We start from the raw sequence: 17,583 nt of genomic DNA on the forward strand, positions 1-17,583 counted from the left end.
TTAATTAATTTTGCCTTCGACTGCTTCACAGAGGGGGAGGGCCGGGGTTGCTGGGAAGAGGCAAAGATTCCAGGTGTAAGAGAATATTTAGCCAGAGTAAAAATAACACGCAGCTGTGAAGACAAACATGTATGGTTTCAGTTTGAGCCTGGAGTTGCACATGAATCACACCGAGCTCCACCCGCTGCTTGGGCCATGGGGTCTGAAGCAGCTTTTCCACTGCGTCTGATTCAGAAATAAAACAGACCCACAAATTACCCCGGAGCTGGCCAGACAATCCACTCCTTGTCTGGGGTCCTAAAAATACCTTTTGTGGGGAGTTGCTTCCATTCACACTGGGAAACCTGGGCAGGGTGGTTTGGCTGATTAACGCTAGGCTAGGCAGGGGCTTTGGGGAGGTTAGATTGAGTTATATTCCAATGGGGCCCAGGCCTGGAGAGCTCATCCCCAGCCAGCCCTGTGGGGGTGGGGGTGCTCCATGGAACTGACCCTTGTCTCTTAGGCCATTGCACCTCTATGAATCTTTGTGTGTGTGGGTCTGTCTGTCTGTGTGTCTGTGTGTAGGTATCCCTGTGTGTAAGTGCATGAAGAATCAAGATAACAACCTTGGCCATCATTCCTGAAGCACCACACCCTCTGTTTTGTCACCTAAGACAGAATCTGTCACTGGCCTGGAGCTCATCCAGGAGGCTGGCTGACCAGTGAGCTCCAGGGATCCCCTGTCTCCACCTCTCCTGGGCTGGTTTTTATTTGGTCCTGAGAATCAAGCTCAAATCCTCATCCTTGTAAGGCAAGAGCTTCACTGAGGTGTCTCACCAGCATTTGGTCATTCTGGGATGTAAAATTAAAGGCCCTTAGCCACTCCAGCGTGACTCCCTGAAGTCAGGAACCCTGATGTCTCCCCGCACCTGAGGCAGTGCCTGCTATTATAGAAGGCTGCATGCGTGCTTGTAGGTGAAGGAATGAGGTGTGAATTGCACAGCCCCTGCTTGCTGGGGAGTTGTGCCCTCATCCCTGTGGGTCAAGGACAAAGACGGTTGAACCCACCCGGCTGCTTTGTTATGTCTCTGGGAAAGAGAGCCCTGCTATAGCAGCAAGGACATTTGAAAACAAAACTAGGACTATCCCAGTGTAGAACAACTCATAGAGCAGTGGAGAGTCACCTTCCTGTGCAGGAATGAGAGGGAGGAACTAGGTGAGGGAGGACAGGTCTCCTAGGGCAGCCATGTATTCAGCAGGTTTGGCGGGTCGGCTCTACCTACACAAAGCAAAGATACCTCGGTTTCCTGAGATCCCCCTTGGCTGACCCTGGATTTTATATAGGGCCGAGTGTCTCCTCTAGCTGTTCTAAAGGGAGGGTAAGACACAGGTTGAAGATGAGTAAGGAGCTCAGGTTCATACGCGGTAACATTCCTAGATAAATGAAGGCCTCGTACACTCACAAGGGTGGTGGCTGACGGTGGGCCAAACTTGTCAGGCTAGTGGCCATGGCTCTGCCATTTACTGTGGGCTTGTTCCACGATGGAGTCCGCCCAGCCGTAAGTAGACACCGTGTGAGAAAACGGATTGCAGATGCCAAGCTCATTTTGTTTTTCGAAGACCAAAAGACCTCATTGTATGTTTCTCAGTTGGTTTTTTTTCCCAGAGTTATTACCAGTTCTTTAAAAAAAAAGTATGTATGGAAACAACTGAAAGAGACTTTCTTCTTGGGCTACACGCCGCTAGGTCTTAAAAATCTGGTCAACAACTTTCCCATCAGCCTGTTGTCTGTCGTGGTCCTCAACCGATTTCCCAGTGGTCTGCTGTCTGCCCTGGTCCTCGGCCGTCTCTTCACACCAGTCGATGATCTGAGTCAGGTCCACCCCCACTCAGCTCTGTCGCCCTTATGCCCATCCATCACCGCTGTGGGACACGCACCACGCAGAACGCCTCCCAAAACGTCTAGGGACTAACATGCAACCTTCAGCTGCAGTGCCAAGTGACCTTTCAATCAAACCCCAAGACCCTGTGTGTGTCCACGTAGGCACGGCCTCCTTGGGAGTGCTCTTAGAAGCCCCGCCTACCTCCCATGTGGGCGCTCCCCACTCAGTCAACACAGTCATGTGTCCTCACCAGCCAGCTCCATTTCCAGAAGGAGAGTCTTTGGAGAGATAGTCTCTTGAGCATCCACGCAACCACGTCTTGCTTTTGTGGATGTGCCAGTGAGGTTGTAGCGTGCGCTGGTAAAGAGCTTGAATTCAGGACCTTGGATATCAGGGTTTAAATGCCGCTTCTTCTAGGACTGGTCATGTAGCTTTGGGCAAGCCATCCTATCTCTGCGTGGTTTATCTGTGACCCTGCTGCTTCTTGAGACAGTCCCTCGGCACTTGGGGACAGGGTAAGCTCGCTTGGAGAACGGTAGAACTATGTTTTCCAAAATCCATTAGTTAGTTAGTTAGTTTTTTTGAGACAAAGTTTCTCTGTAGCTTTGGGAGCTGTTCTGGAACTCACTCTGTAGACCAGGCTGGCATTGAACTCACAGAGATCCGCCTGCCTCTGCCTCCTGAGTTCATGAGCCATCACCGCCCAGCTCAAGATTTATTTTTTATTTATGTGTATGTGTGTGTGTCTGTACAAGTCTGTGCTGTGTGTGTGTGTGTGTGTGTGTGTACATGCGTGTGCCCATGGAAGCCAGAAGAGTTGTCAGACTCCCTGGGATGGGACTTATGCCTGGCTGTGCTCTGCCTGCTGTGATTCCTCTGGAAGCACAGCCAGTGTTCTTAACCGCTGAGACGCTGAGATGTCTCTCCAGGCTCTGTAAGGTGCTTAAAGGCATAGTTTCCTGTTTCTGGTCCGTGTGAGATTTCTTTGTCTTAAAATAAAGTAGTTTGTGAGTGCATGACTTTGCCAAAGGTTTCCTAGCTTCTGGTTCTTATGTGTGTCCGTGTTGTGTGTGTATGGGCTGTGTCAGGGAGTGATTAGATCACCAGCTAGCACAGCATGCCAGGGTTGCAGTGCAGACTTTAAAGCGACAGTAACACGTGACCCAGGGAGTTCTGGTCTACCTTAGATTTTTTTGTCCTTCAGAGTAGAGCCTCGTCCCTTCACTCTGTGCAGGTGTCCTCTGCAGATGAAGAGGCATGGTGCTGAGTTCAGGCCACTGTGTTGTCTAATTTGTCTCTTCAAGGCATCTCTACCCCTCCCCCACCGCCATCTTATTTTACGTGTATAGGTATTTTGCACTGTGTGTATGTCTGTGCACTGCTTGTGTGCCCAGTGTCCAAGGAAGCTAGTGGACATGAGATTCCCCCAGGACTGGAGTTACAGATGGTTCCCAGGAACCATGTGTATGCTGGGAATTAAACCCTGGTCCTATGGAAGAATAGCCAGTGCTCCTAGCCACTAAAGCTACCTCTCCAGCCCGCCTTGTTTTCTTGTGTGCTCCCTACCTCTGTAAGATGGAGGTGACGTCTGCTGAGCTATTGTGAGGATGGGTTGCCGCTAGGCAGAGTCCCACACATGCCAGTGCCAGGTCTTCTTATGACAAGTTCTAAGGGATTACAAAGGACAAGATGCTAATGAGACTAGAGCAACTCCACCTATTCGGTGTTTCTTGAAAAGCTTCCCTGGGAACTGGATCGTGCAAGATGGACATTTTGTTGCAATTTAAGAAAAGTAGCGCACCCGCGAGAAAGATGCCATCAGAAAGGGTTCAAGTACATGGTTTTCTTTTAATTAGGGAAAGGGATCATAAAAAGGGGAAAGGGGAGGGGGGGAGACCAGCCTCCAGATATAGGATCAGCAGGAGAGAGGAGGTAGGGGAGAAGACAGAGGGGAAGACAGAGAGAGGAAAAAGGAGAGGGAGAGAGAGAGAGCATGAAACAGAGAAAGGAAGAGAAAGAGAGAGAGAAGAATGGGAGGTGGGCAGGGCCCTTTTAAAAGGGAACATAGTGAATGCGCACAGGTGGTGCTCTTAGTGGCTGCAGCTGAGGGTATATCCTGTCAGAACCCCAAGGACAGTCCAGTACTGATCCCCGAGTACTGACATCTATCCTCTCAGAGTTAAGTGTTTCTTTAGTTATTGAAAAATGATAATGGTCAAAATCATGGCTCATCCTGTCTTCTTTAACAACCAAGCGTAATAGGATAAAACATCATGTATTTTATCTATTGTTCTAGAGATGCAGGTTTTGAAAGTGGTTCTAATGGTTTCATTTTAGTCTTTCCTACCATGGAGGATGGGATTAGAAACTTGTTAACATGAATTATGCCTGCAGGTTATAAAATTGAATACAAAGTAACTTTGTTAAGTGCTGTCCAATTGTGTTGTTTGCTTGCTTGAACAGTTCTGTCAAGGCCTCTGGAAGAGAAATGAATTTCAGTACTGCATGTGAGTTCTGTCTTGCTCAGAAAATAGCCACACACACACACACACACACACACACACAGGCCTTACGTGCTTTTGCCCTTCTCAAACTCGAAGGTCAAGCCCACTGCAAACATGAAGGTCTGTGACTCTACAAGTTACCTGCAAAGCTGCAGCTGACAAGCCTTGGAGGAGACAAACAAAGGCTGCACAGAGGTGGGATCAAAGTCTTCCCCAACACTAGATGGAAAATCTAAGGTCAAGAAGAGTCCTTGGGGTGTCTAAGATTTCCAGGAATGTGGAAAATGGAAACCAAACCACACCAAATCCATGTGCTGGGTAGACTTCAGAGGTGTTTCCAAAATTCAGCTTTAGTTAATGTAACCAGATCACAGAGCTCCACTGCTGTGGTGATCCAGGGTTTGCCATCTGTGGGCTAGCCACCATCCTTCCTCTGTTGGGTAGTGTAACTATAATCTATTATCCCTGGGCTAGCCATCATCCATGGGCTAACTAGCCATCATCTTTAGGTCAGCCATCTGAGAAGACAGCCATATATTTCTTTGCTCTCTAACGAAGGTGAATTTCTTCTTTTTTAGAAAGTATTTATATTTTATGTATATGTATGTTTTGGGTGCACGCATGTGTGTACACGCCTGGTGCCTTTAGCTGTCAGAAGGGGGCACTGGATCTCCTGAAGCAGGGGTTACAGACAGCTGTGAATCACCATGTGGTTGCTGGGAGCTGAACTTGGGTGTACTCTGCAAGAGCAGCCGGTGCCCTTAACTGCTGAGCCGTCTCTCCAGCTCCTATACTGGTTTCCTTACTTGGTGTTTATCTATATGGCCTGATTCCTATAGCTCTCAGACATAGTGTACACACACGCACACTCACACATGCACACTCGCACATGCATGCTCACAATGCACACTGACACATGCGCACATGCACATGCACACTCATACATGCATACTCACACATACACACTGGCACATGCACACTCGCACAAGCATGCTCACAATGCACACTCATACATGCATACTCACACATACACACTCGCACATGCACACTCACACATGCACTTTCACACAAGCATACTCACACATGCATACTCACACATGAATTCACACACACACACACACACACACACACACACAAAACACTTTGTCTTTTCCTAGAAAGGCTTGTTTTCTTTTTTGCAAAGACAGTGACTGCCTCACTAATGGTTGCAGGGTCGGTGGGGGACAGCTGGCCTCAGACACGCTCCATTTTCAGGTCACTTTCTGGGTTCTCTCAGGCCACTGGTCTCGGCTCTTCAGCTGCCTCCCTCACCTCAGTGTCCCACCTTCTCCTGACTGCGCCTCGGCCCCCCTGGCTGCAATCCTCGGCACTGCGGATCCTGTGTTTGGTGCAGGGATGGGAACCCAAGAGGGGATTTTCACAGAGGCTTCAGAAGAAGCCGTCTGCCTGCTGCTGGCCCTCTTTGCTGCCGCTCTCTGTTCCCTGCCAGTGTTCCCAGTCAGCTGTCACAGAGGGAGTCTGGACATGACAGTTTCAGAGGGACTTGGCTAGCACATACAGAAGCCAGACAGCAGTGTGGCTGCCTGCTTATGTGCTCTGTTTCTCCCCAGCGTGGGCTCCAGCATGGGCTCAGCCAGCCGTGCAGGCTGCCGGGCTGAAGTGACAGGAGTGACTCCCTCAGTTCTGACGAGGGCACGGCTGAGGCCGAGGTGACAGACAGCTGCTCTGTGTCCACTAACCCACGGGCTCCCCCCTTGGGTTAATGGCGGCCTCGTCCTCACATGGAGGGAGTGAGGCAATGCGGGGTGTGTGTGTGAGTTAGGGGGGATCTCTTCCTCTTTCTTCCCATTTGTTTGTCTCACGCGTATGCCTGGGGAGGTCGGAGTGGGTTTCTCGGCCACTTTCCACCGTAGGATCCGAGACAGGCGTCCCTTCCCGAGGCACGGAGCCCACCGATGGGCTTGACCACTGGCACCAGGGAACCGTGTGCATGCACAACATGTGCTGGGGCTGCTTAGCGGATGCTGGGGATCCAACTCAGGTCTTCATGTTTGCGTAGGCAACTTACCCACCGAGGCGGCAACCCCTCAGTCCTCCACCTTTCGGAATCCTATCCTTTCATCGCAGGCTCTGCCCTCATGACCTAAGCTAAATCTGGTCGCCTCTCCAGACCGTTGCGCGGGGCTTGTAGCTCCAACACGTGAATTCGGGGTACCACCACAACTGCTTTGCCAGTCTTCCGTGCCGCCTCCCATCGGGGGCCCCCTCCATGTACGGCAAGGCCCGAGCCCCGCTCTCTGGTGGGCACCCCACTAACAGGAGGGATCTGTCTTCTTCTCCCGCAGGAACTCACCTGATGAATGCAGTGTGACCAAGGGTGGGAAGATGGTGGGCAGCCCGGACGCCGTGGGGATGAGCTACGGCAGCTACATGGAGGAGAAGCACATGCCGCCCCCCAACATGACCACCAGCGAGCGCAGAGTGATCGTGCCCGCAGGTCAGAGGTCTTGGAATGTCACTCGGTTAACAAATCACTCCCTCCAGGGGAGACGGGCCATCTCTGTCTTCTACTGTCAGGGACAATATGCCCACCGTTCCAGCCTGGGGCTGCTCTCTGCTCCACCCCAAGTCACCCAGCCCCATGTCAATCTGTCTCGTGGTCATCGTCCTTCCACTCACTCTCTGGAATTGGAGCGCTTTCTCCAGGGCGCTCTGGGTGTTAACCAAGGACTGGTAGTAGGACAAAGGGCGTCTACTACGGGCTACGCTCCTTGTCAGGGCGGTCAAAGGTGTGCATGGGAAGCTTGCACAAGTTCTGCTCTCCCTCGCCCTAGAGCCCAGCTCCCCACTCATCTCCGTGAAGAGCTGTAGAGAGCAGGGTCAAGCTCCTCTATGTGTGATGTCATCTTCTCTGTCACCTCCCTTGCTCTGTCCTCAGGGGAATTTAGCATCCAGAGACTCCTTCAAAATACCTGTCTAGGGAATGCGTCACTGAATGGGGTGTGTCACTGCAAGCAGACCAGAAAGATGACTTGATGCCATCAAGCCACTGGGGTCCTCCTTGAGGGATGTGCCTTGCTTTAACACATGTAATACGACTGTCAGGGGGCACAGCGTGGAAGTCCCATGTGCCTTTAGGAAGGGGCCAAAGCTGCCTTAGGTATCTGTTGGAAGATGTGTTAGGATATAGCTTGAGGGGACCTCGGTGGATTCCACGGCAGGCGAGGGTGGCCGAGGCAGAGGGCAAAACATGCCAGGCAGACAGAGCTTAATGATCAGTTTTACTACAAAGGGGAGGGAGGGGGAAGGAAAGAGAAAAGAGGCAAAGAGACAGAGACAGACAGGACAGAAGGGAAGAGGGAGACAGGAAAAGTCCTGTCTGCCCCAGCGGAGCAGCAGAAAGGAGGGCATGCGTGGGCGGGGGTCTTTCTTTTAAAGGGGTCCTTTGCACCTGGGCTGACCAGGGTACTGCCTGAGTTCATTCTGCCACGGTCCCGGGCTCTGTTGTTGATAAGTGCCTGCTACAGCCGAGCCCGATGGAAGGACAAGGGTGCCGTGGCTGGGCGTGACCAGGAGGAAGCAGGAAGCCACTGGGAGCCCACCCCAGCCCACCCGCCTCTGCCCTCCTCCTGAAAACCTTCATTACTTCACCGGAGGCAAACAGAGTTTTAGTCGTGTAACAGGCCAGTTACCGTCGTGAGTTAGTTCCAGGCCAGCCAAGGCTAAGCAGAGAGACCTTAGAGCTAGGGAGGTGGTGGTTGGGCGGGTGGGGCAGGAGAGCAAAGGTGTGTCTCCCACATCAGCTGTAACACAGGCACTGTGACTCTAAGAAGCATGGCCGCCTCCAGGAGTCAGACTTAGGAAGTAAACTGTGGGTCAAGGGTGTGGCTTAGTGATAGAGAGATTGTATACAGTAGAAGGGAGGCCTCTTCTCCATCCCTGGGACAGAGGGGACAATTAGCAAGCTTTAGTCAGCGTCAAAGGTAGTTTTATAATGTAATCCAGACAATCAATAAACTTATTTTCTAAATTTAAAACAAAACAAACAAGAAGATAGAGGACCACGCAGAGCAGAGTTCCGCCCGAAACACCCATCTCGTCCTCACAGAGTCACGGTGGGTGTTGCTGCTTTGGGCCATCTTGTATTGCTGAGGTCTCATCGCGGTGCTTCGATGTTATCAAGGTCTTTTCCAGTGAGGTGAGGCCAGACATGGGGGGGAGGGGCTTTCCACAGAGGAGCATGGGGCGAGGAATCGGACTGGTCAAGTCAGGGTGTTGGCGGTTCTTATTCATAGGCACTCGCCCAGTGATGTCTGGTCAGGCCAAAGCACGCTTCTGCAGATGGGCTCCAGTTTGCATGGGGGTCCGGGGCTGTTTCTTCATTCTGAGGGAAGCTTACTTTCAGCTGTTCCCTCCTTGGGTTGCTTCACGCCGATGCAGGCAGTTAGTTATTCGGTTAATGGTGTTGGTAAGATGGGGAGCTGTGGACGGTTTTGCAAGTTGTGGATTTTTCAGTTATTGGTCAAGCTCCAGGTATGTGTGTTCGTGTGTCCACGGATGAACACACACACACACACACACACACACACACACACACACACACACGCACAGAGAGAGAGAGAGAGAGAGAGAGAGAGAGAGAGAGAGAGAGAAGCTGTTGTATCCATCCCTTCAGCAGAAGCACAGGTTTTCCAGATGTCTCACCCGGCACTTTTGGGTGTGGAGAGCTCTACACACATGGAACTCTCCAGACCTGAGGCTAGTTCCTGGGATTCCTGCTGGTTAGAGTAGTGTCTGGTACCCAGCAATGTGAACTGAAGTCTTAATTGCTCTCAAGAATTTGCTCTCTACATCACTACATGCTAACATTCACGTCAGAGAAAGAGAGAGAAGGAGGGGGGAGGGAGAAATGGAGGGAGGGAGGGAGAGACAGAGACTGAGACTAAAACTGAGTTCAAATGGAGGGCTTGGCTACTCTGCTCTCTAGAACCATCGGACTTGGAGTTCATTTTGAAAAGTTACTCCATTAGCTTTGACCTTGAGACCCACTCAAGAGCTAAGAAGCTCAGAAAATATCCGTGAGGAGTAATCATAGGCATGTCTGTAAGCATGGATATGCCATAATTGGATTTAAGAATGCCAAAATGAATTTAAGAAATATTGTGTGTACAGACATATACAAAAGCAGGATAGACTCGGCTTTACAGTAGAGGAGTGAGGTATGTGGGCAAAAGGAGAATTTTGCCCAAAGGGAGACCCATGTGTGGTACACTTGGTATCTGTGTAAGCATGGGGCATACATGGTATCCATGTAGACATGTGCTACACATGAAATCTGTGTAAACATGGTATGCATGGCATCCATGCAATCATGTGGTATACATGTGGCTCACATGGTTATCTGTGTAAACATGAACATGTGTACATTCCTCTACTTGCTATGAGGTTGCACACCGATCAGTTCATTATAACTTGAGATACTGTTGGTAGCCAATACATTTGCTACAATCCTCCAGTAGACAGACTAGCTCAGCCTCCTCATTTTAAGCCTGCTGGGAACACCTGCACTAGAAAAATCACCAAACCAAAGCCCGCTCCATGACAAAGTGCTGACCAGCTCAGGTGATGCGTTGACTAAGACCCAGAGCGATGGTTCTGAGTTCCCTAGTCTGCATTTGGTGTCAGCTCAGATTTCCTAACAGCAGCACAAATCTAGTGGGTTTAACTCGGAAGTCTGATTTCCAGGTGCTTCCAAGGCTGTGGCCACAGATCAGTGTACAGAAAGAGCAGATTCCCACTACGTATGGAGTTGATACTCTAGACAGTATGAACACTGTGCATCTCATGAGTGTCTGCCATGAAGGACAGCACCCCTGTGTCATGGGTGTGATTCTGTCATTTTACTTTTCTTTTTTTTCTTTTTCTGAGACAAGGTTTCTCTGTGTAGCCCTGGCTATCCTGTAACTCGCTCTGTAGACCAAGCTAGCCTTAAACTCAGAGGTTTACCTACCTCTGCCTCCCAAGTGCTAATATTAAAAGCTTGTGCCACCACCACACCAAGGCATGCTTCTGTGGTTCTCAAAAGTCTGTGGAACGGAGGCTGCTATGTCATTATTGGTGGTGTATGCCAGAGTGTGCCAGTACAGAGGAGGGCACAGTCACCGTCGTCACTACATTCTTAAAAGTTGCGAAATGCTGAGCAAATGCAACAGGACCTCTGGCTTTAGCAGTTTATGGCATTTTTGAGAGATTTTTCTTCTTGTTTATTCCCTAAAATAGGTGCTGAAATGTTGAGCTGTTCAAACAACTCTCCCCGCCCCCACCCCATCCCCACATTTTAGTTTTGTTTTTAAGACAATCAGCTCAATCCCTTTGATACCAGTATCTGGGAGACTGAGTGGCCACACCCATGTCTTCCCTTGCCCTGCATTCTCTAAGTTTTTCCTGGGTTCCATCCCCACGGACAAAGACGCCTATGAGACTGTTGTCTTTTTCTCCTCCATCTCCAAACACTCATGGTGGGAAGAGCCCCGGCATTGTATTTTAACCAGCCCTTCCATGTTGGGATCGCCCAGGAAGGGTGCACTGAGCATCCGCTACTCATACACCAGTCTCTTTGGAGAAGGTTTTAAAAAAAGTGCTGAGGTAGCTGCGCTCACCTGGTTGGGTGACAGGAGAGCCTGTGATGGCTCAAGTTAATGACTCCGAAGAGCACTGTGGACTATCCGAGCAAAGCGGGGGAGGGGAGGGGGGAGGGAGAGGGGAAGGGGGAGGGGGCAGTGTGAAAGAGAGGTGGTGAAATTTCCGTCTGTAGCTATCAGCTATCGCAATCCGTTTGCAGCCTCCGCCATTCGTCTCAGCCTCCTCTGTGTCCCTGAGCATCTGCCCCCCCCCGCACCCCGGCCCCCCAGGCACGCTGCTGCACAGCCCTTGTCTTCAGCCCCCCCCCCCCCGGGCCTGTGCCCTACACCTACCCTTCTTCCTTCCTTTGCTAACAAACTCTGCTCACCCTTCAAGACCTCTTTTAAGCCCTTCCCGTGTACGTGCTTAATTCTCCAGCAAGCTGCTTCTCTTTACGGCATGTGACCATTTCCTATCCCACTTTTGTTTCACTCCGTAGTGTGTACGCAGAAGCAAGTAGAGACGGTGACATTTAATTTTAAAACAGATCCGAGACAGACCTGAGATGCTTCAAGAGCCACTGGCTATAGACCAGAGATGTGTGACCCAAACTACCCATCCGCCAAAAATTCAGATTCAGTGCCTGCCGCACTGTTAAAAATACACATGCAAGAATGAAGTCATGCCCATGACAGGTTCAGCCAAAAAAATGCTATTGTGAAGCCCCTGGTGTGGCGTTGAGCTTCCCAGTAGTCAAGATGAAAAGCGCAATGGGGGGAAACAATTAAAAAGTGTTTTATGGGAGAGGTAATGCTTACCGCAGCCCGGAATCCTCCGCAGACCTGACCGCCTGCCTTCTACGGTTGTGACTCTGACTTTCAGCAGCCCAGAGTCTTCCAGAGTGTTGTGAAAAGGCTGAGTGAGCTCTACTGGAGTCAGGCCCCGGAAGGCGATAGCTGATTACGGGGACTCCCCGGTGGCTTCATGTGACAGGGTTTGGAGTTCTTAGGACTGACATGACTCTCCCTGAGAGTGATGTCGATAAGCTGGACCAGGAAGCAGACAGGTGATGAGGACTAGAAATCCCCTCCTGGCCTCTGATGGCTCTACACCAGCATTTGTTACTTATGAGGCTGCGTGTGACTAGACTGTAAGTTGTGCAAGGTGCCCACGGTGTCCTCATCACCAGAGCTGCAGGTAGGGACAGTAAAGGCTACCTGTTGAGCAGATGGTAATTGTCACTTATTACGTAGGAATCAGGGGTCATGACGAGGTGATTTGAAATCACAGTCCAAGCTCTTCCTTTGAACATGAGAAAATAAATACTCAGAGAGATGAAGACACTGTCCCAGAGTCACACACACAGCTGAGTAGGGGTCAGAGCCAATGCCCAGGTCTGCAAAAAAAAAAATTGGTTAAAAAAAAAGAAACCTATAATCAGTCTTCCATCTGCCTTTGTCACCCCCACCAAGCTCTCTTGATGACCTTGCTCATATGTCATGTTCCTGTTTGAACTCCTGCTGTGCCAACCCCACCAACTAAACCACCAGACAAATGAGAACTGAAACCCTGAAGTCAGGGTTAACTTTATCTGTGAAGCTATCAGCTGGTGGTGGTTGAGGAAATGGCATGGGGTCATATCTAAGACTGCAACTTTACAAAATAGAATGATGACAGCTGGCACCTACTGTATGCACATGATTGTCAATCTGCCACCTACTGTGTACACACACATGATTGTCAAGCCCTGCCATGATAATGATGTGGGGAATATTCATTGTTCTCACTCTGCTGAGGAAGAAAAGCTCATGATGCCAAGAGAGTTGCCCTAGATGTTCCAGCCAGCGTTGTGGAAAGCCAGAATTCTAGCCCGGTGTTGTGTGACTCCCATGTAAACTCTTAATTCCATAGGACACCAGTAAAAACACCCACGGAGAGCTAGGGGATAGCACAGTGTGGAGTCTGTTGAATTAATGAGATTCTGCAGTGGCCTTTTCTAAGTAGTTCTAAATGAAGAGGAGAACCACTGTGGGAATACACAGGAAACTGTAGAATTCGTCTAATTTATTATATAAATTGAGGGCAAAAATAGATTCGCAAGCCAAAGTTGCTAGCTGTCCCTCACTTTGGGGAATAAAGTTTTTAAAATGGTCCTTTAGCCAAAAGCTGGTTAAGCGTAAATCTGAAGAGGGATGGGTACAAAGTAGCAAACATACTCTCTGTCCTTACACTGCTGTGTCAACAGTAACTTAGGAGAGAGAGGGCTTATTTCTCAAAACAATCCCGGGTTACAGTGGCAGGAGCATGTGATGGCTGTCACGTGCATACATGTAGCATGTTGAGTTGCCTGCTTATGCTCAGTACTCTTTTCCCACTGGTGTACAGTTCAGGAGCGCTTGCCTAGGGAATGCTGCTGCCTGAAGGTGGCTGGGACTTCCCAAATCAACCAGTCAATTAACACAGTCTCTCAACGATGCACTCATGGCCAACCCAACAAAGACAGTCCTTCATTGGGAATCCTGTATTCAGGGTTGTGTCAATAACCACCATGGCCTCCTAGGTGGGGGTAGGAACAGGTGGAATGACAGTGCTATCATGTATGAGAAGGGGTTGGAATGTGGGTAGGAACAGGTGGAATGACAGTGCTATCATATAGGAGAAGGGGTTGGAATGTAGCTTTCTACATTCCTTTTATTGCTGGGAGGCAGGAAAGAAAGAGAACTTTGATGATAAAACTTTAAGCATATTTAAAATAGTAACAAGAAATAAGAGAAATGGCACGGAAGTGGCCAAAGCAGTAGGAGAGGGGATGAAAATAAAAATAAAAACAGTTCAGATTTGGGTTAAAACAGTGGCTAAGAGTTAGCACTGACCGCTCTTGCAGAGGACCCAAGTTCCATTCCCAACACCTCTTGGTAGCTCTCAATTCCAGGGAATCCGATGACCTCTTCTGGTCTCCACTGGTACTGCACACACGCGGCACATGGCATGTAGAGAGGGGGCACCTACCTGTACACGTAAAACGATAACGAATAAAAAGAATTAAATTAGATCCTAAGAAGGAGGGCAAAAAGAGCTAGCAAAGCAAGAGGAACAGAGAGTATGAAATCTAGACAGAGTAATGAAGTGACTCGCCCAAACCCACTGTGAATATTTACAAAAGCATTTTTTACACACACACTAAAATAATTGATACCAAAGCAGCTGGAACGAGACATATTAATCAAAGGCTAGCAAGAACCTGGGAAGATTAAAACGTTGACAGATAAGACTTTAGACAGAAAGCCTTAGTGGAAATGAGAGAGGTCTATTACTTAATATTAAATGAATGGAAAGGCATAATGGCGACAAGCATATGTATCTAGTAACATAGTTTAACAATAAATAGACGATTCTGAGGGAAACAATCTATTTCAGTGAGTGAGTTTAACTTTCTCATTAACTGGTAAGTCAATGACAAAATTGTGTGTGTGTGTGCGCGCACGTATGTGTGTGTGTGTGTGTGTGTAAATGAGTGTGTCTGTTCTAGAACTCGGCATGGACAGGTGACATTTGCTTTTAAACACACAAAGGGACATTTACAAACACTCCTTGGTCCCTGCCGTCACAAGGGCCAACAAGCCAGTGTCAAAAATCAGTGTCACAACAGACCTTGCTCTCTAGCCAAGCTTCAGTAACATTAAAAAACTAGCTCCTAGAGGACAGATGAAAATAAACCACAAGCCATCAATTATAAATTTGAAGGTTTCAAAAACAGCTTTGAGGAAGTCCCTCTCTCAGAGTCGAATTTCAGTTTGTGGTATTGAGCACTTCTGAAATTCCCGCTCTCTCCTGGGCCTGCTTTGTAAGCAGGGGCTCTGCCCTCATCCGGAGGCCAAATGTTTAGTCCTGTTTTCCTAGGCTACTCTTAGATTCGGAGCGGGTCACCTGACCCCGGCCTGTCGTTGGCAACAAAGACTTTACACTAGGCCCTCAGCACGGCTTGCGGGGCACACTTTATTTTATTGTACGTTCCACGTTCTTCATAGCCAAGAGTGACTTCTATGTTTGGAAGGCACAGATCATGTTTTAATCTTAGTCTCTAGAAGGACTTTTGAAGTGGAGGTGTGCTTGTCCACGATGTGTTTCCTGACAGCGTGGTCTGCTATTGGCAACACGGTACTCTGTTTACCTCAGTAAACTGTTTACTCAGTCAGTATCTATTAATAGTTTCCTAGCAGCTGATGGACTCAAACTGGATCAGAATTTTATTTCGTGGCACTGGAAGATGGATTTTCTTATTCTTTTTTTTTAATGCATGTTAATCCATTTACCGTAGAGGCAGATGGGGGGGGTCTCCATGGCTGGTGTGTGAAGGGTCAGAGGACAACTTGGATGAGTCATTTCTCTCTCATCACCGTGTGGGTCCCGGGAACCAAACTCAGGTTGTCAGCCAGAGCCTTTACCCGAGGAATCATCTCCGCAGACACGGAAAGCCTTTATGACAACTCCCAGGGGTCTCTTCCACACGTAGCCACTAAGAATAACTTAACTGGGAACTATTTGATGGTGTGCTTGCAAGTTTTAAGATCCAGTTGATTAACATAAGAGTTCGTAAACCTGTGGACTATCGATCACGTGACAACAAGATACAGGGAAGGCGGGAGGATCTCTGACCCTTCTGTGCTGCGATGTGGGTCCTGGCTCTCTTTGCTGTCCTTGGAACCATGGTGATGTGGACGTGGCTGTTTCCGAAACAGTCCGGCTTCCCAGGAGGAGGCTGAACACGCAGTGTCTTATCTTCGCTGGCTTATGACTCACTCAACAGAAGCACCTCCAGAAGGCTCTTAAAATAAGAGATAAATCAAGCCTTTGTGTGCAAAGGAAGAGGCAGCCCTGGAAGTGAAACTGATTGTCTCGTTTTAGCAGGGTTGACTGCGCAAACCCTCCTCTTTCCTTCTCTGCAGTTTGTTGCTGTTGGCCCAGTGTTTCCACACACATTATCTCATTGAGTTTTTAAACCCCACCCCACCCCCCTGCAACGGCCCATTTAATTAGCCATAGGAAAATAAGACTAACTCCAGAGACGGCAATGTTTACACCCTGTAACTGGGGGGTGGGGAGTGGGGTTCAGAGTCCAAAAAAAAAAAAGATGCATGCGCTGACTCCCAGGAGAGTCTCGCTTTTTCATCACTGAATGCTCTGTGCTTGCTTGCAGTAATCAAAGACACCTTTCCACGCCTCAGAAATTCCCAGTGACTCTGAAATTGACCTTGCCAAGGGCTCTTCTCCATCTGACCCCAACTTCTATTTCCACTCCTAATCCCGACTCCTCAGCTCCATCCTCCATCTACACTCCTACCTCCAGTCCTCATCCATCCACCTCTCCCCTCCCATCTTCATGCCTCCCATTTGAATTCCTCTCCTTCATCTCTCTCTGGGCCCTTTTCCCATTGCCCACCTCTTTGAGGAAAAAAAAAAAACCTGCCACACCTTAGCTGTGAGAGGGTTTTGAGTCCCGTGTGCTTTGTCTCACATCCCCTGGTTAGTAGTTTGCACAAGCGTGGTCATCATTTTTATCCTTGATGGTCTGTGTGTGTGTGTGTGTGTGTGTGTGTGTGTGTGTGTGTGTGTGCGCGCGCGCGCGCGCGCGCGCGGAGGCCAGACGACTTCTGGAACTCATCCAAGGCTCCTGGCCTCAGGGATCTGCCTGTCTCTGCCTCCAGGACTCTGCACTTCCAATTGAACACCACCACACCCACCTTTATTTCTTAAGTAGGTTCTGGGACTTCTTGAACTCAGGTCCTCGTGCTTGCAAAGCAGCAGACACTTTCCAGGCTGAGCTGCCTCCCGGACCCCTATTTTATATTTGCTTTTGTAATCTGTAATTAGCACTCTCTTAACAATGGTTTACGACTCTGTCTTTTACATAAACGCTGCAGCAATCTTTCAAGGGATGTCTTTCAGTCTTGTTCTGTTGGGGTACCCCGAATTTAGGAGGGGTCCCCAAGCTGGATTCGTCACCCCAAGAATCAAGAGTCCACGCGCCAATTGATGCAACACGCAAGAGGCTTTAATTAGGCATCTGCAGATGGGCCTCTCGGTCAGCTTTTAGACCGATTGGCCCCGAGGTTCAGTTACAATCAGCTTTTAAAGACAAAAACCACAAGCCTTTGGGAGGGGTCCCTATCTTGTGAGGGGAGGAGGGGGGTACGTGACTACTGACCAGGGGAAGTAGATGTCTTCCTGACCTACATGTTGTAAATTCCTCAAACCTTGGTATGAATTAATCATCTCTCCCTAAGTAAATGGTGGTTATCATCTCCTTGTTTCCCACAAATCTTGTTTGCCCATCTCTGACGCCCTGGTCAGTTCATCACAGGTGGTCAGCAGCCCAGAATTTGGCCTTTTGTGGGTTTACAGCCCTTCTGCAATTAAGGTTGCTAAACCATACATTCCATTCTGTGGTTTGGCCAGTTCCTGGGATGGTTTGTTCACTTCCCAAGTTCTCTAGTGGGGTGCCCTCCCTGTTTAAGCTTATATTTTATTTCTATAAATTCGGGGTCTTTCAGTTCATTTTTCTTAAATGAATAAATAAAAGCGAAGATAACTGAGAA

General features: G+C 49.1%; 1 protein-coding gene and 1 long non-coding RNA gene across 8 annotated transcripts in view; one reads left to right on the forward strand and one right to left on the reverse strand.

The window, feature by feature from the left end:
• The window catches only part of Erg (ETS transcription factor ERG), a 208,968-nt gene that overhangs the window by 169,037 nt on the left and 22,348 nt on the right, over positions 1-17,583 (forward strand). For all 7 annotated transcript variants that reach the window (XM_040750404.1, XM_040750407.1, XM_040750410.1 and 4 more), the window contains one exon: positions 6,712-6,863. In XM_040750404.1, coding sequence (XP_040606338.1) covers positions 6,712-6,863 — 152 coding nt within the window. The remainder of the gene's footprint in view (positions 1-6,711; positions 6,864-17,583) is intronic.
• LOC121141859 lies at positions 8,333-12,376 on the reverse strand. The gene is made up of 2 exons (XR_005878784.1): positions 11,806-12,376; positions 8,333-8,847 (listed from the first exon to the last, which is right to left on the reverse strand). It is a non-coding gene; the product is annotated as an uncharacterized LOC121141859 (long non-coding RNA).

The sequence above is a fragment of the Mesocricetus auratus genome, unplaced genomic scaffold, assembly GCF_017639785.1.
Source record: "Mesocricetus auratus isolate SY011 unplaced genomic scaffold, BCM_Maur_2.0 Super-Scaffold_100008, whole genome shotgun sequence".
Lineage (NCBI taxonomy): Eukaryota > Metazoa > Chordata > Mammalia > Rodentia > Cricetidae > Mesocricetus > Mesocricetus auratus.